Here is a 26525-nt window from a genome sequence, read left to right as displayed (position 1 = left end):
CTTTTATTTGATGAACACTTCATATGTACAAGAGTTTTCAAACGGTGCCATAAGATCTCAATAATTTTGATTGACTCAATCCATTTGAGCTCAATAATTTGATTTTGATTAACAATAATTATTGAGCTCATCCTGAGCTCAATAATTTTGAGCTCAGGACTGTTTCCTGGCCATGATAACAATTCAATGCTCTTTGTACTAAACCACACTTTCGATATTTTTGCTGTGTGTCAAGGAGCTGAATCTTGCTGAAAAGTAAATGATGTATTGTTGGGAAAGAGATCACTGATGGAATTTCAATGTATTTTCTTGTATTTAATATCCTATCGATAACATGGAGAAGCGCAATACCATTTGCTGACATGCATGAACAAATCATAACACTGAGTTCTTCGTAGTTGCCTGAATACAGTCAGGATGTAACTCTTTGCCTATTCTATGTCTTACATATTTTTGTCATCACTACCGAATAACAATATCTTTGTTTCATCACTCCATATAACTTGTGACCACTGATCATGTGTCCAATTATTGCATTCCTTTGTCCACAGTAATCTTTTTATACACTGCTGTAAATTGAGGTAAGGACCTTTTCATTGAATTCTACCACTTAGTCCAACATCTAAAAATATTCTCCTGATTGTTCTTGGCCTGACATAAATGCCAGCATCATTCAATTGACTTCTGATGACAGTCTTCTATCTTGGAGACATAGTCTTTTTATTCTTATGTCCTGAACAGATGTGGTGCACCTTCTCCAGTCATTTCCTGCTTTTTTTTTAATTATTATTATTGAATTTGTCTTCTGATATTGTAAGCAAAACTTTCGGACTCCAGATGTAGTCACTGAACCACCCACCTATCTTGCAATTTCAGCATAGGAAAGACCACATTCATGCAACACAATAAACTTAGTTCTGTATCTAGGTATCCAATCTATTCTTTTATTTCATGTCATTGCTTCTTGACTAAATATTAGAAATATTTACAAAAATTCCAACTATATATTAGAAAGTTTAACAAAATTTCAAAGTTTCAACTTCATTACATAAAAAACAATCTTCCTTCTATAGAAAAAAGCACAATAATGACTTGTTCCAACATTAAGAATGATGTCAGCTTCTGCTAGCAGTTATTAACATTTGATTGGTTGCCAGAACAAGATCAGTGATTTGTCAGGAAAGTTAGAAATTACAGTCCATTTCATCACTATGTTTGTTATTCAGATTAAAGTAAGAATAACTTTTTTGTATAGTAAATATTTGAATTTTGCTTTTTGTATTGAAATTAGCATTAAATTCCCTTTAAAATGATATGTAAGAGTTTGCATTTTGTGAAATGTAACATTTTCTATAAGCATACAAAGTTAAAAAACATAACGATTTTCAAAAGTGTCCACAATTTTGGCCACCACTGCAGCCAAAACTATTGCGGTTATCAAACCTGACTGGAGGAATGTCTCTAACTTTTTTTTTATTGGTTCTATTGTTTGTCTATATTATTTAAACCGTTTCATACTTTCTGATCCAATTTACTTCTTTATTTTTTAAATATAAGCATCTAGTATCAAAGTTTGCTGTTGCAGAAAAAAAAAAAAATACAGCCTTTTGTATTCTCTTGCCTTATGATAGTGAGATTATTCCTGTTTCATTTTCCAGAATGTTGAGCATCAAATAGATTGACTTCAGTTGCCAGGTTTTGTGTTGCACTGTTGCTGTTGTATGTTGCTTTGTAACAAGAATTTTAAAAGAATAATCTTGTATTATAATTGAAAATTGTAATTATTTGACTCTAATGTATGCCATTTGTTAGATTAAAATCTGTTTACATTACTAATTAAACAATAAAATTTTATTAAACAGAACAACACATTTAAAAAAATACAAATATAAAGAAAACTTGTCATTTATTTGATTGAATAAGGCATTTCTTTCTATAATCAATAATCTCAGTAACTCATTTGTTAATAATAAACAAATTTTACATTCCCTAGAATATGAAGCAAAGTTCAAATTGATATGTCATGTAAGTATAACACTAAACTTATTCATATATTCTTTTCCTAAATAAGACAGGTCAAATAAAAACTGAACTGATAAGAATTTTTGCCAATTTACATATGCCATGTTTTAACAAATATATAAATTAAAGATAATATGAAACTACACATAATAAAGAAGCACAAAAATTTCATATCCCACCTCCATAAAATAAGGAGGGGGAGAAAATAAAAATTTCAAAATGTCGGTTTTTTTATTAATACCTGCTCATTTATTATTTCACCATCATGTTGAGCTTTGGAATTCTTAGATCTACTCCATTCCACTAAAGGATCATGCACAAATGGTCTCAAAACACTAGGAGGAAAAAATTTCTATACAATAATCAACAATTATGAAATGATAATATCCATTATTGTTACCAAATTAACATTACTATAATTATAAGTATTTGTTAAAAATCATAAATTTACAAAATATGAATTTGAATTAGTAAAACATAAATGCATAATAGCACGAATTAGATAATCTTACATCAAATTACTATTATTAACACAAAATAAAAACCAAAAAGAGAGAACGGTAGTATAAAATTAGTATTATGGTCTATATGTCAAATTTGTAGATTTCTATCAAATTTTGTCTGCTCAAATAAAGTTAACATGACAGTTAAAATGATAAGAGCATTAGATGGATAAAATTTGGTACACATATTTAACATCTAAAGTGTAAATACTTATAGAATTTAGAATCAATTCTGTCAGAGATTTTTTGTTGGCCTGCAGTTTCATGAATATGCAAATGCAATAATTAAAAAATGAAATTTGGTATCTGATTTTGTAACTGCACTTGTAGTTCTGCATGAGATTTTGGTGTAAATAATTCAGAAAAAAATGCATCAAAAATGCTCGCCAAGGATAAAATGATAGATTCAGTATAAAGTCATTTCAAAGATCAATATTTCTTAACTACTGTTTACCAATGCTATGCAAGGCCTTCACGACCTTACCCAAGGTTTATAATTTTACGCAGGGGATAACATCTTTATTACAGAATATGAGAAAAAGTGTAAAGGAGATCAAACAGCCTTTTGAATTTATTTTTATTTAGTCAATTTAAAGAATAATTAATAGAACATCTAAATTGTAAAGAAAAAAAATACCTCATGAGAGCATCAGTTCTGCTACGCATTACTCTCATAGTTACTTCACAAGCTTTTCTGAAAGCACCTTCATATCCTGTTGGTCCCTGGAAATACAATAACAACATTGTTCTATATATACATATAGTTTAAATGTAATAATAAATGCAATAATTCAATATTTTCTTATATCTGGTCTTTTAATACTTGTTTTTTATTGAACGAGAAATGCGATGAAATTCTGCTGTAATAAGAAAATACCAGTCTCAAAGCACCTCTTTTGAGATTTAAGTGCTTTTGCAAAGCATTAATTAGGTTTGAATATCTTCAAGGTAAATTATATAAATATAAATTGTTGCCATTTGGAAGGTGCAAAAGATCTTAAATTTTTATATTTATGTTTTTATTTTTCACGTGCTACCAGAATAGATTGCAAATTCATTCTTACATCAAATAATAACTTTATCACAAAATGGCAATGAAGAAGCAGAAGACATTCTGTATTTTAGAATAAATGAAGTATTCACCATTTGTTTTAGTTCATTGAACATTTCTAAAAAAACATGGAACAGATAAGATGGGCTATCAGATCATTTTACTTTATCTTTGCCACTTCATGGACATTTGCTTATTAAAGCAGCCTGGAAGACCCAGTGTTTCAAAGAATATAAAATCAGTCAATGTATATCACATCAATTGCAAAATGGTTATTCTGCAACTAATTTTTTGAATTGATGTCTTATTATCTATGAATCACACCACATAATATTTTTGTAATAAACCAAGCTCCATGCCAATGAAGTAATCCAAAGTCTTTGGAAACAGTTGCATTACCATTTCAAGGCAAACTACACAGGGAAGGAGATTACACAGAACACTAACTAATTGGGAAGAAATACTTCTCTTTTTATGAAACACTTATTTTCAAAAATGTAATACATTTTGATATACAGTGAGTTTAAACTTAATGATAACTGCTCTGTAATTACCCATATTATTACATTCAAGCACTTAAAAATTATACATCATCATGACAAAATTGGTCTATTACTCATACCTATGCTTTAAGTTATAACATTTGTGCAAAGCTAGAAATATGTGCCCTTTCTTTCTTTCTCTATTAGAGAAAATCTGGATTTATAGAGCATATATGTCAACAAGTTTATATTATTTTGAATAAAAGTTCTAAAATAAAATTCTTGTTAACAATATATGAATAAAAGAAACCACTGAAAATAAAAATCCTGATTGTTCTTTCTGCCATTAAAAAATAAGTAAATGGAAGGAATTATATTATCAGCATACTGAATACTGTCTCAAACTTTATTCAACCATATCTACATTTACTTCAACATGCTGAAACAACTATTCACTTTTATGTGCAAGGTGATTATAACTAAAGATTATAACTTTTATTTAACCTGAAGTTAACAGTTTTGTGCTTTATTTTTATTTTATTTCATTTTACAAACACTAGTTGAAAATATTGCTGATTAGATAGAAAGAAATTGCAATTTTTTAAAACTATTTTTTTAAAGAGTAAGAATGCAATGTTAAATAAGTAGAAATTTCATGTTCAGATTTAATCAGAGTTCTCTTTCTACATCATGTCCATAAATCAAGGATAATTCAGAGTCACACAGAAATTGAACTCTAAAATACATATATCACGCATTAAATGACTACACACATCTTCAAAAATCATATGCAAATTGCAGGAAGCCATCAGATGACACCGACAGTACGTCACAATGACGAGAGAGTAACAGTGATGTATAAGGAATTTAGGCAAAAAAGTAAAATTGTTCGCAAGCGCTTTATAAGCCTTTCAGTGCAATAACTGCTTAGTTATGACACAAAGGATGCATTTGGACGATTTTTTACTTGGTAGGCCTTCTGGAATGTGGGCGTACCCAGCTGGAAGTATCCGAGGAACTTGGAATTGCCCAGAGTGTCATCTCCAGGTTTTGGCAACAATTCCAGGATGATGGTAATGTGAGTAGATGTTACAGCATAAGTAGCCCCCGAGTTACAAAGCTGAATGAGGACCGGTATTTGGCAGTTACATACAAAAGAAACAGACGGAGCACAGCATCTGATCTGTTTCGTCAGCTCTCTTTAGCCATTGGTACGACAGTTTCCAGGCAGACCATGTACAGACGCTTAGGACAGATTGGCCTATATGCTCATAGACCTGTCAGATGTGTTCCACTTACTGCAACTCACTGTCGCCTGCAGTTAGCTTGGAGTAGAGAGCATGCATTGTGAACACCGCAACAGTGGGCTTGTGTGATGTTTTCCGAGTCCAGGTTTAGCTTGCAGTCTCATTCTCACTGTACTTTCATGTGCAGAATGCCAGGTTCCCGTTACCACCAAGAGAATATCATTGAATGACACTGTTATGGTGGTGCAGGATTGCTCGTTTGGGGAAGAATTATCTGTGTTCCAGAACTAACCAGCATGTTCAAACTGGAACCATGATAGGCCAAATATATCAGGACATCATTCTGGAACAACATGTACATTTATTTCGGGGCGCCATGGGCACAGAATTCGTGTTTATGGATGACAACGCCCGTCCTCACTGTGCAAACATCTCAAACGAATGCCTTCGATTGGATGATATCATCCATATGGACTGGCCAGCATTCTCATCAGACTTAAATCCAGTAGAGCATGTGTGGGACATGCTTGGCCGACGAGTTGCAGCCCATCAATGTCTACCAGAACTTAGGAGAGCATTGCTTGATGAGTGGTGTAATATTCCCCAAGATCAGATTGATAATTTGATAGCATGCCTAGGTGTTGTACGGACTGTATTGCATCATCTGGGGGACATACTATGTTTTAACCATCATACTAACCATTTAATATTGGTTTTTGTAAATAGTTTTTTTTTAAATTTGTTCCAGGGAGCAAAAAATCGCAATTTTTATTAATGATATCAAACATATAGCATCTTTTTTCTCTTTACTTTTTGTTTAATAAATAGGTTTTACAAATAAGTCCCAATTTATGGACATGAGTGTAATTGAATTACAAATTAATTTTCAGTTAACTAAAAAGTAGATGAAAATAAATTCGTGTATTGTCAGTCCTTCCCCCTCCCCCCAAGAATTGAGTTATTTAAATAAAAAAATATTACCATAGCATCAACCATATTGTGTGTTAGACGGAATGGTACACATTCTGGATATTCCATAGTTTCACCCTGTATAATAAAAGGGAAATTAATTATATTGGAATATTTTAGTTAAGAAAATGCACAATGAATTAATTTATGCAGAAAAAGTACCTTATTAAATAGGCAATTCAAGTCGACATGCACGCTATCTCCACAGCTGGAATCAAACAAAATATTTTCCCCATGTCTGTCTCCAAGACCAACTATATATCCAACCATACTCATGACTGCTGTAGTACGAGCATATGCCAAACGAGCATGATACCTAATTATAATGAATTAACATCAAAAGATTGGAGAAATTTTTATAAAATAATGCATTTCAGTTACAAAAAATTAGCAAATAGATGCATTTTTACATGAGTAATTTATATTTTAATTAGATTTTGTAAAGCTCTTTTTTTTTTTTTTTTTTTAAGATTATGAGGAAAATAAATGTCTCCCTTAAAATAAAATTTAGATTATTAAAAAAACAAAAAACAAGTCAAATCTCTCTCTCTTTTTTCTTTTGCATATAAAGGATTGTAACCGACATTCCTGCTAGTCATATTGAAATAACTCATCTGCACCTTTTTTCATTACTGATCAATCAATTTCTCAGAGATGCAGTGATACAAAAGAGTAGGGGAGTTACTGGTGTACTTGCTCTATACACTAAGAAAAAGAATTCTGCAGCTACTGGATCAGTATTAATCATCAGCACAAAAATTAATGAACTACAATAATAAAAGTACTTATCTTTCCCAGAAATAACTGCTAATTCTCTATTTAAACCAACCATTTTACTAATTTAATACTTAAATGGATATGACTCCTTATTTTAAACATTTTACCTGCTTAGAAATATTTTTATAAAATCTATGGGGGCATTATTTTTTTTAACAGAGAGAAAACATATGTGTGAAAGTGTTTTCATCGATTATCTTCAACAAAATTTCTGAAGGATAGATAAAGAATCTTAGCTTGCTAAGTCATTTTTTATTAGAAACTGAAAAAAAGTAATAAATTACATGCAAGGTAATTTTTTTTAAAGTTTGATAATATTAATAACAAAAATGAAAAGCTTTATGAAATGCAGAATATTACTTACCAGGCTGTAGGATCAGGGAATATTATTTTAAACCATTCATGGAAAACTGGTGGGAACCTTGGCAGGAATTTATTTTTAAATATATTAAGTTTCTCTCTGGAAGAAACACACACACACAATTTAATATATAAAGAAATAATATACATAAATCTATAATATTAATATATAAGTCTCAACATACTCAAATGTAGCTGTTTTAGAAGGCATCATAGCTCTAATTTCACGCCCAGTTACAAATAATCCTTTTAATCTGTATAATTTAGATAATATCTGACGTAAGCCATGAAGATTAGGAACCCACTCGATTAGGCCACATTCTTCATTCAGAGGTACTACAGCCTATTAAAGTAAAAATGCAACAAATTAAATATAAAGATGTGTGTTTTTAACAGCTATAATTGTGCAATTCAAAATTTTAATCATATATAAATTTATATACTAAATAATTAAATTATAATGCTTTAATATAAACATTTAAAAAATTATGAGTACATTCTCTTCTTAGAAGTATTAAATTCGGAGCTGAAATAATTAAAGGATAAATTCTTACATAAGTTCTGATGTACAATTGACGCCTTCGGGCTTCTGGATCTATTTTCAGATATCTGTTCACAAGATTATTAAATTCCATCAATCTGCAATCTTTCCTTAAATCATCCTTTAATAAATAGGGGAAAAAATTTAGAATTTATGAAACAAGAAGTATTCCAGAGTATTATTTCAGCATAAAACATAAATTCATTTCCCTATTGCTACTATATGGACAAGACTTTATATCTTAGTATACATAATAATATCCTATCGAGTCACTTTATTATGACCACCTTTTCAAATAGTCGGAATAGCCGTTTCTTGCAGCCACAACTTCAGCTAAGTGGCAGGGCATTGATTCAATATGTGCTTGGACGGTGGTGACAAGCATCTGTGTCCGTGAGAACAGAAAAGCATTGTGTAACTAGTGAAGATTCCAAAGTGGATGGTCTTCCTGTCTGATGTGTCTCTCGAAATGTTCCCATATATATATATTTTTTTAATAAGAATTAAGATCTGGGGAATTTGTAGGCTAAGGTAGTAATTGGAACTCTCCCTCATGTTACTTGAATTATGCACCAAAAATTTTGGACACATAGCATATAACATATTTTACTGCAGCACGCCATTATACACAGGATGCACAGTTGTCATGTAAGGAGATACCTGATCGGTAACGATGGATAAATACGCATAGCTGTTGAGGGTACCTTCCACAGGAATTAATAGACCTAAGATATGCTAAGAAAACATCTAAAACGTCTAAACATCTAAACGTCCAGATCACCACACAGCTCCACCATGTTGTTGGTACTCAGCAATAATTTCTGGGTGTTTATTTTCTGATCGTCAATCGATCCGATGCAGTAGAAAACGAGATTCATCTGGAAAAAAAAAGAAAAAGAAAGGATGGATGGATGGATATTGGATTTTTATCCATCCATCCTATTTGTCTATTCAAACTCATCTTTTTCCATGGTTCCTAGGCCCAACTGCACTGTAATAAATATACACGACATTTCTTGCAATGCATGCTTGACAACATGGTTGCTGAAATCATACATCTGCTACAAAGGCAATATGCAATAAATCGTATCAAGCAATTGTCCTGGTTAGCTTTCTGCATGCAGGACGTCAGTTTATCGACAGTAGCATGTCGATCACTCGTAACCAGGCATTGCTCGCGCTGTCACTAATGGCCCATGGTCCTCCCAAAGTTTACATGGCTGAACTGCACACCCTCTTGATTCTTCCAATATTGTATACTTTTACTACGGCATTATGTGAACACTTTATGAAAACTGCAGATTCAGAAATGCTGCCGTCGCATGTTTTGTATCTGATGGATATACACTTTTCAATTTTGTTAAATACTATGATTTATTCATTACAGCAACTATTGTTATCTGAAGACGTGCTCTGAAACCACTTTTATGTCTGTTAATAAACAGTTTTTTTTTTTTTTTTTCGTCTTATAAGCCATAACTGTATTTACGTCAAATTGCGTGTTGGTCATAATATTGTGAAACGACTGTGTATAAGGTATATTATATCTTTCGTTCCTAAATTCATTAGTTTGTATATAAAAAATATTTAAATACAGCAATATAATTTAATTTCCACTTATTTTTTTACTCTTGAAAAGAAATTTTATAATGAAGGTTAATAACTTTTGTAAAAATATATTACTAGAACAATTTCAAGCATGACAAAGTTGCAGAACTTTGATTTACAAATATTAAGAGGGGAAAAAAAGCATATTAAATTTATAATAGCTTTAACGATAATGCTCTTTCCTCTTTCTTCACGATTTCATTTTTATATTATTCATTTTTTGTAGAAAAATGATAACTTATGATAAACTATATCCATCATGATTTTTTAAATTCCTGAAAATATTGGAATTTTCAAGGAAACATTCTCGGGGGATTTGCTCATTACCCAAATGCTATTGATGATTCTCAATAGCAGACATGATTTAAAGTGCTTCGAAAAGTGAATTTAGTCTTGAGGAAGAGACTAGATATAGGTAGTCAAGGTAACTGTTTCTTAAGCTAAGCTTTATCCAACTCTGAGGTACAGAGCCAATTGTCGCCAGAAAAAAAATTATAAATTGATACAAAACTGTCTTGTTTAAAACAAGAATATCCATTCCTGGTTGACATTGGACACTGGCAGATGATTCATGCTAACCATAAATATATTCATATAATATACTAATTTTAAGTACAGATTAGAAATTGTACAATTAAACAGTAAATATATATAACAGCACACACACACACACACACAAAAAAAAAACATTATTAACTTCAAATTTTAAGAATTCTTGATCTATATAGATCTTTTGATCAATCTGCTTAATATTATATTTTTAAAACCTTTATTTTTGAAGTTCATTGGTCATTAAAATATTGTCGCATGAGTATTTCATTACACACTTATTAGTTCCAACTGTTTTATTGTTGAAACAGGAAGAATCCTTGCTAACAGCAAGATTTAATGGGCTTTATCAGTAAACAACTTTTTGCTGAAGCACTGAGGAAAATAATAAGTTCAAATTCACATATCACTAATAGATAAACAGCTGATAGATTTCATTATGTATAACTCACAACAAAGGAATAAGCAAGCTTTATCACACTGGTTTAGAAATTCAACATGATTTTTTAATTTAAAACTTTAAGCACTTGAATAGCCTTTCACTGGTCTCATGAAACTCTTTTTATGCCACATGCATGCACACACACATACAATAAAAATAAGTAATTGAGCTCAAAAGAGAAATTTAATTTGAAACCAAACCCAATATGAAATATCATAGGCTATAATCAATTGTTACAGAAAATTATTTGAAAAGCATCCATTGTTAGAGAAAATTATGGAAATGAAATATTACAGCCTATTATTAATTATTGAGAAAAATTATTTGAAAAGAATTATCGCTCTAATCTATTGTTGCTAATTTTAAAAGAGATTAAACAATCAACATGGATCATTATGAAAAGTGCGATTCTTCAGCAAGACTGAGCTTTTCTGAGGCAGGAAACCATAAATATATTCTGTCTAGGCATTAAGAATTAATTGATCCTCCTGATGGTGTTCCTGCCTTGCTGGGGCGGAGAGGCTTGCGTGCACCAATAACTCGGAGGGCTATGCCGGCAGTAGCTTTCTACTGGTAGGGTCTCCTTTGTCAGACAGGCTGAAGGGTAGGTGTCAAACGAAAAAGAATACCACCAAGAGATAAGACAGATCTCTCTACCTTTTTGGTGCTCAGATCCTGGGATCAACAGAAGCTGCATCTCATCTCCTCCTTATGATTTAGTTGACTCAGAATTTTGATACTTTCTCTGGGTCAAAAGTCTAACGGACCTTGCCTGACTTCGTCAGACAGCTGGAGGATAAGCCACAACAACAACAACAGAATTAATTTAATGATAGTGTTATTACATCAGCACAGAAACTAAGGTTAAATACCCAAGCTACAAGCTCTTCTGAAATTTATGTTTCAGAAAAGAAATTTACCTTTGGTTTACACATAATTGGATATAACTTTCCATCACTACCTTTTACAATGAGTTTTTTGGGTTTCTGCAAGGAGGGAAAAACTTCGACCTATCAAAAGCAAATTAAAGTCAAAATAAATAAGTAAATAAAATAAGAATGTAAAAAATATATATACATAGATAAAATACAACATAGAAATACAATGAAAACTTACAGTGTCTTCAAATCCTTGTATGAATACTGGGGTAAAAGGAAAAGCATTATAATCAAAAGTGGATACATAGCCATTGGGAAGAGTTACAATCATTTGAGTTTGTAATGGCAACATAATTTGACTGAAATTTCTGAAACATAAAACATTTTGAAATCAACATGTCAGGTAATAATTATTAAACTTTTTTTCTGCTTTATGCAGATAAATTAATTCTTGTTCAATGCAAATTTTTAATTAAGTTAATTTAGATAAATTTATATAATAAAGAATGTATACTCTATAAATAAATACAATTATTCAAAATATAGATGAGACTTTTACTTTAAAAAAAAGCAAGCAGAGAGCCACATAAATAAAAGTTTTTTCCCATCTTTTTAAAATTTAAATATCCATTTATTTTTCCAAAGATAGAAAAAATTTCCATCTTCTTAAACATCTTTTTTTAAACACAATCTTAATTGGATTGGTAAAGCTAATAACTTATTTAACATCCTGCATCAAATGTTTTTATTTAATGTTAAAATTTATCTACAAATAATTTAAGACTACGAGAGCAGTGATTAGAAAAAGAGACTAAATAACATTAACATAAAATATATTTTTAAGATTCATTACAATTCAAAGATACCTAAAAAGTCATAAAAAATACTAAGTATCATACATTTCAGTTGAACAGAAGGCTGGATTTATGTAGGGTATTATACAGCTAAAAGACATGCACCTCCAATCTTTTATTTCCATGTGATCATCAGTAAAAAAATTTGAACAACCTGTTTTTGTGAAACTGTATTCAAAGCTTTGAAATATAATAAATAATTCTTGATATTCAATTTTGTTTTCCACACACTTGTAGAGAAATTTTTATTTTCAAAACTTTTGAGAATAAAATGATAGGAATTTTAAAATGCTATTTAACAAGGGAAAAAAGATAATTAAATGATGAATATTTCAACAGACACTACATTATTGCTTCATAATGATTATATAGAAAGATAATTGTATTAAATATAAAATTTTCAATACTTGGGCTAAGATATAAAAACTTGTATAAGAAATTAATTTTAAGAAAGGAGGACAAACTCACCTATCATCAATCAATTTTGAAAGACTAGAGAAGTTTTCACTAATGCTTAATTTGTTAGTTTCCCCAACATTTTTATTGCTTAAATCTATTAATTTGTCAGCCAAACGTGTTGTGTCATTAATATATTTGCCAAGACTGGGATTTAACAGAATAGCCTCTTGAAAAATTTGTTTGCATCTCTTGCTTCTAGTTGGATAAGATGACTGAAAAAAAAAAATAAACAATTTTGAAAATAAATATTGAAAATGATTGTTTGCTAAAATTTATGAAATGAAATAAAAACTAAAGCTTACTTTTGACACAGCCATCATCATCCACATTGACTGTTGAGGATATGAAACTAACAACCGAGAGATCAATTTCTAAAGAGAGCAGAAAGGATAAAGTATGTTTATGTTTAATTGCTTAGGTTTTATGAATGAGAATTGTTGGAATTTATTTACACATTCAAAACTAGCTGTTTTTGTCAACCAGCTGATTCATGGAGATTAATGGTCACTAAAATACTCAATTAAATATTTTGTGTAACTTCGCCTTAATGGCTTGTTCTACAAAATACTTCTAAAATTTTAGAGTCATATTAAAATTTATATACTATTTTAAAAGCCCTAAAACCATTTGGTTTATTGTACTTCACCTAATTTTCTGATGCGTCCTCTATAATTTGAAATTTAATTCGACATGGAAGTGATTAAATTTCAATTAATACAAAAATCCCCCCCCCCCCTTTTTTTTCCCTTTGGCTGTAGCTGAACATATTTTTTGAAAATATGAATACAGAAAATAGAATTATTTGCTATTGAAGTCTTTAGTGTATTATAAAATATTTTTTAATAATTTATGCAATATTTCAAGATTATTCAATAAAAATTTCTTTGCTTTAACATAAAATTTGGTTTTTATTTTTACTCTTAAAAGGATTTAAATGACATAAATATTTTTATTTTGTTTCAATCAGTAAACAAATTTCTGAAAATATTAAGAAGTAAATTTACACAGACCTTCAGTCTTAAAAATCAATAAAATATTTTTGGCACTCTAACATTTAAATCAAAAAAAGTTTCTATCTTCAGCATTTAAAACTGATTAAGTTATGAATCTTTGAATATCACTATTTTATGATATTTAACAGCTTTATTATTTTAGGACAATCAGCTTTAAAGACATTATTTCAAGATGGTTAATGAAGTGGTCTAAATTTTTTTTTTTTTTTTTTTTTGTGTGTGTGTGTGTGTGTGTGTGTGTGTGTGTGTGTGTGTGTGTGTGTGTGTGTGTGTGTGTGTTTTTTTTTTTTTTACAAAATTGTAATATTCACATTTTTATAACTCAATAAGTTTTAGAGTCAAAATAATGGAACTTATTTTATTATTATTTAAAATGTTGATGTTTCCAGATTTTGGCTTTTGAAATTAATAATTATTAATATTTAATTATCAAATTATTAATATACTGACATATTTAAAGATTTACAAATACTGTCATACAAATAAAATTAAGAGAAACTTGTATACTTCTTTTTATTAGTAACTGTAATAGAGTTTTAATTCAGATAGCAATCATTATAATTGGATTGTTGATCTTATTTTTTTATAAGAATTTCAGCAAGTTAATTCATTTACAAAACATATGCTATCTTGATCAGGTACATTAGCTAAAATGTGTTGATGAGTAATTTTATTTTTTGCACTTTTAAAAGGAAGAGTTTATGTATGTGTAAATCTGAACTCTATGGGACCAACCAATCAAATTCAGCATATAAATATTTTAAAAGATGAGAATGTGCATTTAGAAATGACTTAAAAAAATTATTTAAAAGAATTAATTAAAATAAAACAAAATTTTGATACATTTTTCCATCATAACTTCCAAAAATATTACAGCATAAATTTGATTCTTGCACCATTTAAAAAAACATTGTCTTTTTAATACCAATTTAATTGCCATGCAAATTTTTCTTGAATTCTGTAATTTAAAAAAAAAATTATTTTTGCAAAATTTTTAACAAAAAATTTAATTATTTGATAAAATTTAAATTGATATCATTGCTGTATTAAATATTTAATTGCAAGTTTTTCTTTCATTGCTGAAAGTTAAGAAAGAAATATTCTATTGAAAAACAGGAAGCAAAGTTACATTACTGTAACAGATAACATGCAAATGAAACAGATTACTCAAATACCTAAGTTTCTTATAACACTGTAGCGCCATAGCATTTTATTTCATCACCCCAACTCCTTCTTTGTTGAGAGAACCATGGACATTAATTTAATTTAAATTAAACACACACTATTAATTTAAGCAAATCAACTGGTCACAAAAGTAACTAATATTAGATAAAACTACATTTGAAAGGGAAAGATGTTTGTAGGAAATGAGTGTAAAATTAAAAATCATAATTTTTAGATAAATATTTTGTCTTCTAAAATCATTTATTATAGCACAAACAAAAAAAAAAAAAAATTACAATCATTTTGAGAGGAGAAGATGTTACATGTGGATATATGTATTAAGTATTAAATTAAAAAAAAAAGTATTATCTGATTTACCATAATTTCTAGCAAAAAAGTAAAACCTTACCTGAAGTGGTCCAGATACACTAGGGTGAGAATGGCAAATTCTAGAAACTAACTGTGGAAATGCAGTCAAAAATAAATAAAGAGGGACACTCCCATATAACTCTTGAACCTAAAATATATAAATATACAGTTGCAACTACTTTTTCTTGATTAAAAAAAATATGCACATTATATAGAAAATAAATTCCATTTGCAATATATGTCATAATCGGATTGCAGTTGCAAAAACGAACCTTAGAATTAATTAATTTGTATTATCTATAAGGCAGAGATAAGTAGACTTCTTAATCAAACCAATAATTTTTTTAAAGATAAATTCAAATATTTCATAGTAGCACTTTCTCATACAACTGCTATAACACAGATTTGATAGAGACCTTGGCTGAAAAATATTCTTTCAATCAAATTACCAGTCCAGCTAGGTTCCATTCATTTTATAACCTTAAGACTAGGGATTGCAATACCGGTATTTTGAACCATTTGTACAATTTTGTAATACCGGTATTCACATGTTTAAATACCGGTTTTTCGGTATTTACTAGAATTTTTTTAAAATTGCCTCAATTATATGTTCAGATATCGCAAACATAGCAAATTAGTATACGTTTTGGTTTTTATGTCTCCCTAACGGGCAAAATTAATTAGCTAATTACTGGCTTAATTAATTGCTTAAATCTAAATTAGCGAAACATGGATTATCCCTGAAAGAAAATATTGTATCCATAACGACTGATGGAGCAACAATTATGAAAAAAGTTGGAAAGTTGATTGGTGCAAATCAGCAGTTGCGCTATGCACATGGAATTCAATTAGGAGTAATAGATGTATAATACCAAAAAAATAAAGAACAGAAGAATCCCAATACTGTGGATATAGAAACTTCAGATTCCAACTTTGAAAAGAGTAAGAGTGAGAGTGATATTGACAAAGAAGATAATAACAATGTAAATGTTGAAGAAGATATTGCTAATGAAGATGAAATATTAACCTATCAAGAATTGCTTCCTATAATTTAGAAAATTCGAAAAATTGTTAAGATATTCAAACGTTCCCCTATAAAAAGGATTTATTACTTAAATATATATTAACCGAAAATAAAACAGAATATATGTTAATATTAGATTCTAAAACACGTTGGAACAGTTTACTCCTAATGATGGACCGATTTTTGAAACTGAGAAATCCAATCCAAAAAAGCACTTAATCTGTAAATTAATTTTTCAGATAGTGAATTCGACTTAATATCCAGAACTATATCAGCTCTACTTCCAATAAAACTGACTATTGGGACATTATATCGGAGAGATTCTAATTTATTAACAGCTAATGAAACAATAAATTTCTTGTTGCAGTCACTGAAAGAACATCACTATCTGAAGAATTATATATTACATTGAAAAACCGCACAGAAGAAAGGCATACCGAAATAGAAAATGTCTTATGGTATTTACATAATTATAGTGATTTTAAAATGAAAATGGAAAAGAAGAAAAGAAAATAACTAATTCAAATCTGATTAAGTTTAGAGTAAATTTTCTTAAAATTTTTTACCCACAAACCTATCCACATTCAGAAGAATTCGGTTCAATTATAGAAGATTATGATGTCACTACTGTCGATAGTGAAAAGGAATTGTCTCTTGAACAAAAATTAGAATTAGCGATAAATAAAAAAAATTTCAACAAAACAAAATAGAATACAGAAATCAGCTATATCCAAAACCATCGATTTATTTGAAGATGAGGGATTTAGAGGTAAATATTTGGAAAAAGTATGTCGCGCATTGCTAACAGTACCACCAACTAGCGTAGATGCCGAAAGAGCTTTTTCGACAGCTGGTAATTTTTACACAAAATTATTTTTCAGGCTTAATGACAGTACAATTGATACATTATGTTTTTTAAGATCACATTTCAAAAATTTGTAATAGTACCACAGACTGATAGTGATATTTACACATTTTTTGTGATTTAAATAAATAAGATTTTTCTTTACTTTTTTATGATTATATACTGTTATAAAACATAAGTTACAAATTATTTTTTGTGATATTTACACTCTCTAACAAAACTGGCAAATAAAACAAAGATACAACTGTGTTTTCTTTCTTTTTCGAAAATTTCTAATACCGGTATTAAGATTTAAAAAATACCGAATACCAGTATTGAAATTTTGGTCCGGTATTGCAATCCCTACTTAAGACATTCCCTTTAAGATATACAAAGGAATTTCAGGCTCACAATGTTGTAAAGCAATCTGATTTGCTGTAATTATTATTCTTTGATACATGGATAAAAAATATAGTCCAAAACATGTACCTTAATGCAATAAAGGAAAACAATATATGTTTTCTTCACTTATATTCTATGTTCTTTTAGTTGTATATCAGAACTTACTTTTTTAAACATTTATATTGAACATAATATCTAGAAAATTTACCATATTGCTAATTCTTTCCAAAGATGCTGCAGTTGATTTCCAAGAACTAGCTAACTTTTTACTTGAACTGCTATTGTCATCAACTCCTTGAAGACTTCCTAAATCAAACCAAATGTCTAAAAGCCTAGGCAAAGAGTGGTAAACATTTTTGCAGCCATGTTTTAATGAAGTCCCAAAATTCCTCACAACTTTAATCATTATTTCTCTAAAAATGAAAATCAAAAACATTAGATAAATATATTTAAAAATTACTATACATTTAATAGAAACAAATAAATAATAATCTAATTTACTTGCATTTGTACTTACGCTTTAGCATCAGGATTTTCTGTAGTATTAAGCATTTTATCGTAATATTTAGCCAAATGGAAATGGCTTGCTTCCCAATCAGGTTGTAAGTTTACTACTTCTTTATACATTTCAATCAAGCTGCCACTATCAACAATAGATGATTCTTCACTATAAATTGCTAGTAATAATTTAGCCTACAGAAAAAATATTCATCCCATGAGAAAATAAGGGAGAAAAGCATGTTTAAAGTATATATTTCACAAATTAATGAAGTTTTAAAATGAAATCAATAAAGTGGATTTAAAATTCTGTATTGATATTAACTTAATATTTTTTCTACAAAATATACAATAGATTAATAAAAAAAACTTATCAAATTAGATTATCTTTATCAGCATACAGCAATTATTAAAAGACTGCTGAATGCTCTCTCTCTTCATACAAATAACATGAATTCTACATTTATGTTGCCAAAGTATTTTTTATTTATTTATTTTTTGCTAACTACAGATTGAATAAAATGGACATGAAAGTTAAATGATGAGAGTTTTTTACAAAATTCTTTAACAGAATTAAAAAAACCTGTTGTATTTCACAGAAAAGTTGTGGTAGATTCAGAAAATTTGGGGCTCTGATTAGTGATTTATTTTAGTTTTTTTTTTTCTTTCACTTCAGTAGTTTTATTAACACACACACACGTTTCTTCATATTATATTATAGGAAAAATAATTAAAGTAGTAAAATTCTTGAAAAAATTAACCATCATTGTTACTTAAAGATTTTATAAATTACTTATAAATGCATTTAATTATAATGATTAATTATAATGAAATGAGCTTCGAACAGAAATAACAAAAAATTCTATCTAGTGGAATGTTACATAATCAATTGCAATCAATAACTAATTGATATTCCACCATTATATATATATATATATATATATATATATATATATATATATATATATATATATATATATAATTTATTCACTGTCAGACAAATTCGGAAGTGTTTTGCCTTGGATCCTAAAACTTTATTTTGAGAAAATCCCTAAAACTACCAGCTGAAACATCTTGTAGATGGCCATTTTTGTACAAACATACATAATGACATTCCATATTGACACAGAATAAGTTAATAATACTTTAATTTATTCATTAATGATTTTTATAAGTTCATGTAAGCACGCATTGTTGTCATAATATTTTATTATTTACAGAATTTGCATTTTTTAAATATTTATTTACTTGGTAACTTCATTCACATAATATTTTTAATCGACTTACCAGCAGCGTAATAACCCTAAGCCAATTATCATCCTATTGCCTAGTCTACAATCCACCATAAGATGAATGACAGCTAATTATAGCAATAAATTTGATATCCCCAGATGAGTAATAGTAAATACAAAATACTGATTAGAAATAATGGCACAAGAGCATTTATACATTATTGGGAAGAATTAATTAGCAATAAACAAATAATAATTACTTACTTTAGCACATATTAGTTGATCATCTATGGATAAATTTAACGATGAAGCTTTTTTAGTCTGCATTGATGGAAAATGTTCACTGATTCCCTTTTGGAGACAATATATGGCTTGTTCTTTCTCACCCTAATAAACAAAAAATAAATAAATAAATAAATAAAAAAAATCAACATATTCAACTTTATTTTTAAAATTATAAGAAAAAAACATAATAGTAATAAATCAAAACAAAAAGAAAATATCTTATATTTTTACATATATATGTACATTTTGGTATAAAATATAACCAAGCTATTTATTGAGTAACACCAATAAAAAATTACAGTATAATCTCTAACACTAATAATGACATAAGTCTGACTGTTGATGATCTAAAGAGCAGATCAAAACTTGAACATAAAATTCCCTCTTTATCTTTCTCATACACAGTGTTAAGCAAGAAATAATTTTTCACTTCAGAGGGCTCTAGAATGCTTTCTAATGATCCAAATGAGATGAAATTAGAACTAACATCATTTAAATGACATGCCAAGCATTAAATTAAAAAAAAAAAAAAAAAAAAACGTACAAAAAATCATACAAATAAAAAATAAAATATAATACAAATAAAAACATTTATAGAGACTTTATAAATGTTAAATAATATTAAAAAAGGTTGCATTAAAACTGCTCAATATGTCTCAATTTATTTTTTAAATTTCTTTTCAATGGTACTAATTTAGCTACCATCCAATCTTTCCCTCTAATTTTGATAAATTTATAAAAATATTCAGAGTGAGTAATGAGAAATTACCTCAAAAATGAAACCCTTGCATATGTAAACCTGCATATCTTCTATGCATAGGATTCTGTTTTATAAAAATGCATAGTTAAAAAAATTCGTTTAATCAATTTTAAAATTTAATATTTCTGTATTTGCACAATGTCTTCTATTATAAAACAATTATGTCTGTTTAGTTTTGACAACAACATAAAAATGATTAAACTATCAATACCAAAAAAATTACATCATCTTTTATAAGATTAACAATAAAAATCTGTGATCTTTTTCAGTATTTCTAGTACAAATTACCATTTTATTTAAATGGATATATCATTTTTGAAAATGTTGTTAGTAACATCAAAGCATAGCATAAAAAAAAAAAAAATGCATCAAATTTTTGTTGTATCAGATTTTTAAAAAATGCATCAGATATGCAGAGACAAATAGTATTTGATATGGAATGGATAGAAAGTGTAAATTTCCTCCTTCACTACTCACCATGTTTATTAATCCAGAGCATTTTATTTTCAGCCTTCTAAAGCTAAGACCTAAAGTATTCCAGGATGGTTGCCATCATAAGACTGACAATATTACGGAATGTTTTAATTGATTTTTTTAATAAATGTATAAATGTTAATTGATTTTTTTAAATAAATGTTTAAATGTTAATTGATTTTTTTTTAATAAATGTATAAAATAATACTTAAAATTCATACATTATTAAAAAAATTGTAACTATTAAAATGGGAGCAGGAAGAAAACCCTTAACATACAAAAATTCTTTACTAAAAATAATTATGAAAAAGTATGAAGTTTTTTTTTCCTTTTTACTTTATTCCAAAGCCATTTTGTTTTTTCCATGAAGAAATCTGCAGAATTCTTAATTCCAGCTTCCAACAAACAACTATAAGCTCGCTGATAGAAACCATTCCTATTTAAACACAAATTCAGAATTAATATATAGAAGTTGATATAATGTCTGGAAAAATTCATGAAATTGAAATAATAGGAAACAAAATATATAAATTTATGTTATTAATCTATGTTATTTCTTTAATATATGTTATTCTTGGAATAATTATCAAAAGGAGGAAAAAAAAGGAATTTCAAATAGTAGGAGCAAAATGTCCAGTATGCATGCATATATATATATATATAGCAATATTTATAGAAAGATAATAGATATAATGTGAAACATCACGTTTAAAATAAATTTCAATTCTATTCTTAATAGCTGAAAATTACTTAATAAAATAAAAACAGAAAGGCAAGCAAAATAAATAAATAAAAATTAACATAATTACTTTCTGGCAAGTCTAGCACTCTGCAACCAACATTTTGTAATTTCTTGATCAAACTTAGACGAAAATTCAGGCATCTTTTCCTTTCCAATTTTTAAAAGAACTCTGTGAAGATTATGAATAGGTTCTTGATATCTTGATGATGACTAGAAATAGATGCAAAATAAACATACATTAAAAGAGTTAAGTATGACATAATTTCTAATTTCAACTATTCAATTCTATTAAATAAAAATTAAAACAGAACAAATAAAGCAAAAAGTACAGTTAATATTGTACATGGAAAAGAAAGTTTACAAGAGATATATAAAACATGAAAGTTATATTTAACATTGTTAAATGAAATCACAAGTTCAGTACAAAGTAATTTCATCCATAATATTCATGCTTCCATTTCATTCATTGAAAAGAGAAAACTTCTTTAATTTAGCATAAAACCATAGGAAAAAAACTGAATTCCACAAAAATGAAAAAGTCGAATTTCTCAAAAATGACAGTGTTTTTGTTTATTTTTTCAGAAATATTCAAAAGAAAGTTCAGAAAATAAAACTTCAACAACATTAACAAAAAAATTGTTATATATATAAACAAAAATCATTTCTGAATTTTTTATTTATTTAAAACATATATAATTATTTTTACCTGAAGAAGATTTCTTCTTAGTGATAAGGTAGGAAGTATTTCATTGAAAAGAGACACAGTTTTGGAAGGACTTCTGTCAGATAAATTTAAGTTGAATATCGATTGCACAGCTTCTTGCAAATCTGTAAGCATGTGCATTCTAGTTGGGAAGAAAAAAAGAAAAAAAACAATTATGATGATATTTTATTAGCATATTTTTTCACTAAATTTCCTTTTTCTGTAACATATTAAAAAAAATTAATTTATTGAGGCACTATCATGAAATAAGGAACTAAATCTAATGTGCACATTTTTATATAGCTATTCTACAAAATTGACAATTTTTTTTTAATGCTTTATTTTCCCCCTTAAACTTAATTCTTTATTATATTGCTCTGCTTATAATGGATAGAAGTTCAGAGGATTATTGAACAACAAAGTACAGGAAACATTATACAATTTTTAACAGTAAATTTGAAATGTTACAACAGCCATTAGTACTCAATGGCATTACTTCATCCAATAATAAATAAGGTCTTTAAAGCGTCCAACTTCTAGATTTGCAAATCCTAATTGATATTTTTCAAAAATATATAGAGAAACGAAGATTAATACACAAAATTTCCTATGAATTTGTTAGTTTAAAGATATATATTCAAGAATAAATTTTAAATTATATTGTAAACACATTCAGCAATAATTTTTACAAATAAATATGAAAATTTCTCATTACAACTTAGTTTCCATTTATTTATTTACAATACATATCCAAGTATTGAAGACATGATTAAAATTGATGATTGAATTGATTAAAAATGAAAAATCAATTAAAGAGAAAAAACATTGTTCATTTTAATCATACATTTATTAAATTTATTTATACATTTAATTGATATACTTAGAAACAAGTTTCCAAACATGTTTAACAAGGATTGCAAATAACAGATAATAAATAGAAAACTCAAGGATTATTTACTTTGTGTACTAGAATTTGCACAATTACATCCACGGAAAATAGTCCCAAATTATAATTAATTAAAAAATGAAGTTAAGCAAATTTGCTATCACAAAATAGACAGATACAAATCTTAATATCATGGCTAGTGATATGATACTTAAAACACTGCTGTAATGTGTGTTACACATAATGATTTATTATAAATTCAGAAAATTCTTTGAACAAAACTAAACATTAGTTAGCTGTTGATGTGGTCTTTAAGCAATCATAATAAAAATATTTCTTTCTTTCTTAATTTTCTTCATAATAAAAGTACCACAAAGTATTGTGATGCAAATATAATTTCTATTTTCCTTCTTTTTTTATTAAAATTTCTTACTATACTGCTGGTAGAAAATGAAATTTAATAGATGTTATAAAAAATAGGACACCTATCATTAAAATAAAAATTGTCTTTAATCATATAACAGAAAAATTATCCAAAATACAACAGTCTCCCTTACAATCCAAAAAATTTCCATTAATTCAATTAGAAGAATTCATCTTTTTTTCCCAAATTAAATAGCATCTATTTAAGCATTAATATCTGATTTAAATATAATGCTACAACTATTTATACAAAATAAACAATTTCAATAAAAAGAAATGAAAGCTATACACAAATATAAATTAAATTTTCAATATTTTAAGCTTTGATAATTACCGTAATTGAAAAATATGGTTAGATCTATATTCACAGCAATAAATAAATAAAGTTACCTTATTAGATATTCATAGCCTCTTAAGTAAGCTCCTCTCTCCATAGAAGCAGCTGACAGAGGAGCCATTTGACGGCTACGGATAATGTTAACATATTTTTCAAAGTTTGCCACATCCTAATTTTAAAATTAACCATTAAATCCAATTAAATATTAAAAATAACATATATAAACAACATATATAATTGATAAAAGTTATATCTTTTGTAATTTTTAAAATGAAGCATAGTAACCTTTTTATTTGCCAAATACAGAATGTTTCCAACACCTACAGTCCAGTCTTCTTTATTTTCCTCCTATTAAATATAAAATAGAAGTATAAAGAATATTTCAAACTTTCCTTTTAACATAAATAAATAAGAGTACGTTTTTATACAGTACAATATATTACAAGCTTTTCCCCCCCCCCTCTAAATAGCAAATCAAGAAATGTATTATTATTACTTCAAAATTATTTGAATATGCATATGTTATTACAAAGTATGTAAATAAAATAATGAGGCTATATGAGCAGCATTGATTGGACAACATTGAGGATTTTCCATTTGGAGGGACAGATAGGTGAATATGCACTGCACTGCCAATTCAAGTTTGAACTATGTAGAGTTATGTAATTGTACAATGGACAATGCAGTTCATGAAAAAATTGTACAATTGTATACCCTGAATACTTTTCAACAAATGCAAAAAAAAATTTTAAGAGGAAAAAAAAATCTCTAGAAAATAATGACAAAACTTCAATAAATATAGAAATATATAGCATACTTTATGACAATGTTTTTAACATTAAAAAAAGTTCAAAGATTTTTATTAATGCAAAATAGTTCTTTCATAGCATGTGAAATTTTTGTATTCATATAAATCATATTTTTGACAAATATACATACTTTACTAAATGAATCTAAAAATAAATATTAGATTTATATTTCAATTTTTAAAAAAAATTTTATTATCATTTAAAAATAACTTTTACCATTTCAGTAATAAAAGTATGCACATTTATAACATTATTAAAAAATTAAAGCTGTGAAATTAAATAAAATAAATTACTTCTTCCAGATAAGATTCAAGACTTTCCCAGTTTGATAATTGCCAAGCAGCTTCAATTCTAAATGGATTCAAATTGTCTTTCCAATCAGGCCTAAACAAATTAAATGAAACAAGTGGGAAAAAAAACAGACATTAAGAAATTACTAATACAAAACGAAATATTAATTAGTAAAATCCCTGCAAAAGTAACTAGTACTACTGATTAATTTTATTCATTTTCCTTTGTTTGAAAGAGATTTAACTACAGCAATTTTTTCTCTCTCAATTAAAAAAATCCAGTTTTTATACATGGCATTTGATCTATAGCTGAAGGAAGAAAGATTCTTACTTGTGCAACAAATTTTAAATTTTCCTCCCATTTTCTGGAATTGGTTTTATGTAATCTTCAACATATAAAATATTAATTTTGCACTCAAAGTTTAACAGTAAATCAAATGTATTTTTCCCCCTTCTAAATACAGCATACATAAGGTTATAAATAAGAAAAGCTGCATAGTTTTCAAAAGTAATGTTAGTATTGCATCATTTATCTTTAATTATATATATTATAAATAATTAAATTATTAAATATCTGTCAAACACACTTAACAAAAAAATTTCACATGCATGTTATTCCATTTAGTATAAAAAAACTCATAAGAAGAACAAAGTAATTTTACATGCCTCTCAGTAAGTATTCCATTAGCATAAGAAACAGCAGTAGTAGGTTGATCCATAGCTAGAAAACATTTCAGAAGCCCTCCATAATAGCTAACTTCATCAGGATAGAGCTTGATAGCTTTCTCATAACAAGCAAAGGCAGCTTGCATATCCCCTAAATAAAATTTAAAAAAAGATGTGTTTAGAAAAATATTTATTCTACACTTACTATATACACATTTATAGATTTTCTGCAAAATATAAATGTTTGAAATTTTACCGTTAGCTTCATTTTCTAAAATAAGATCTTTTAAAGTGGGTTCTTCTTTTCTTATAGCAGCTACTCCAGCAACACCATCAGCATCATCTAATGATGCATAAATTTTCTGAAAAAATATTTTTATTATTTCTTATTTACTAAAAATACCAAATATTTCCTATCTTCAAAACATTTTTAAAGTTCATACATGCACATGCACACAATTTCTTAATTGTAATGATAAGAAACTACAACTTATTGCCCCAGAATTTATTTTACAATCTGTTTCCAACTGTCTTTAAGTGCCATCTTTTAACAGTTTTCAATAAAAATATATTTTATTTATTTTATGGACTATCATATTTAAATTGATACAACTATTTAACACTTTCAGTTTGGAGTTATTTATGATCACATATCCAAATTTTGTTTGGGAAAATAGGGAAATAAATCTTTTTAAATAACAGAAATGACTGCATTTTATGAAATATATAAAGAAAATATCTAAGAATTAGAAATGCACTTTAAAATGAATAAGAATTATGACAAGGTGCAAAATGAAGAATATTTTTAAAAAATTAAGCACTTTTAAGCCCCTTGATAAAAAACACTTTTGTGCATGTAAGC

The 26525-nt window shown here is 27.7% G+C and overlaps 1 protein-coding gene across 5 annotated transcripts in view; it reads right to left on the bottom strand.

Moving 5' to 3' along the window:
• LOC129960043 (serine/threonine-protein kinase ATR-like) overlaps positions 1-26525 on the bottom strand; it is a 74256-nt gene that overhangs the window by 4647 nt on the left and 43084 nt on the right. For 3 of the 5 annotated variants that reach the window (XM_056073064.1, XM_056073075.1, XM_056073089.1), the window contains 23 exons: positions 25920-26025; positions 25664-25814; positions 25001-25091; positions 24184-24246; positions 23952-24067; positions 22256-22394; positions 21617-21759; positions 21144-21243; positions 19553-19675; positions 18076-18251; positions 17767-17971; positions 15329-15436; positions 13045-13113; positions 12752-12954; positions 11668-11797; positions 11472-11561; positions 7966-8073; positions 7597-7754; positions 7416-7511; positions 6437-6590; positions 6287-6352; positions 3163-3248; positions 2264-2357 (listed from right to left, as the gene is read on the bottom strand). In XM_056073064.1, coding sequence (XP_055929039.1) covers positions 2264-2357; positions 3163-3248; positions 6287-6352; positions 6437-6590; positions 7416-7511; positions 7597-7754; positions 7966-8073; positions 11472-11561; positions 11668-11797; positions 12752-12954; positions 13045-13113; positions 15329-15436; positions 17767-17971; positions 18076-18251; positions 19553-19675; positions 21144-21243; positions 21617-21759; positions 22256-22394; positions 23952-24067; positions 24184-24246; positions 25001-25091; positions 25664-25814; positions 25920-26025 — 2775 coding nt within the window. Of the gene's footprint in view, positions 1-1621; positions 1728-2263; positions 2358-3162; positions 3249-6286; positions 6353-6436; positions 6591-7415; positions 7512-7596; positions 7755-7965; positions 8074-11471; positions 11562-11667; positions 11798-12751; positions 12955-13044; positions 13114-15328; positions 15437-17766; positions 17972-18075; positions 18252-19552; positions 19676-21143; positions 21244-21616; positions 21760-22255; positions 22395-23951; positions 24068-24183; positions 24247-25000; positions 25092-25663; positions 25815-25919; positions 26026-26525 lie in introns of those variants that run through there. The other 2 variants (XR_008783515.1, XM_056073097.1) reach the window with 2 other exon arrangements.

Source organism: Argiope bruennichi, chromosome 2 (genome assembly GCF_947563725.1).
Source record: "Argiope bruennichi chromosome 2, qqArgBrue1.1, whole genome shotgun sequence".
Taxonomy (NCBI): domain Eukaryota; kingdom Metazoa; phylum Arthropoda; class Arachnida; order Araneae; family Araneidae; genus Argiope; species Argiope bruennichi.
This window is presented reverse-complemented; position numbering and strand designations above follow the sequence as displayed.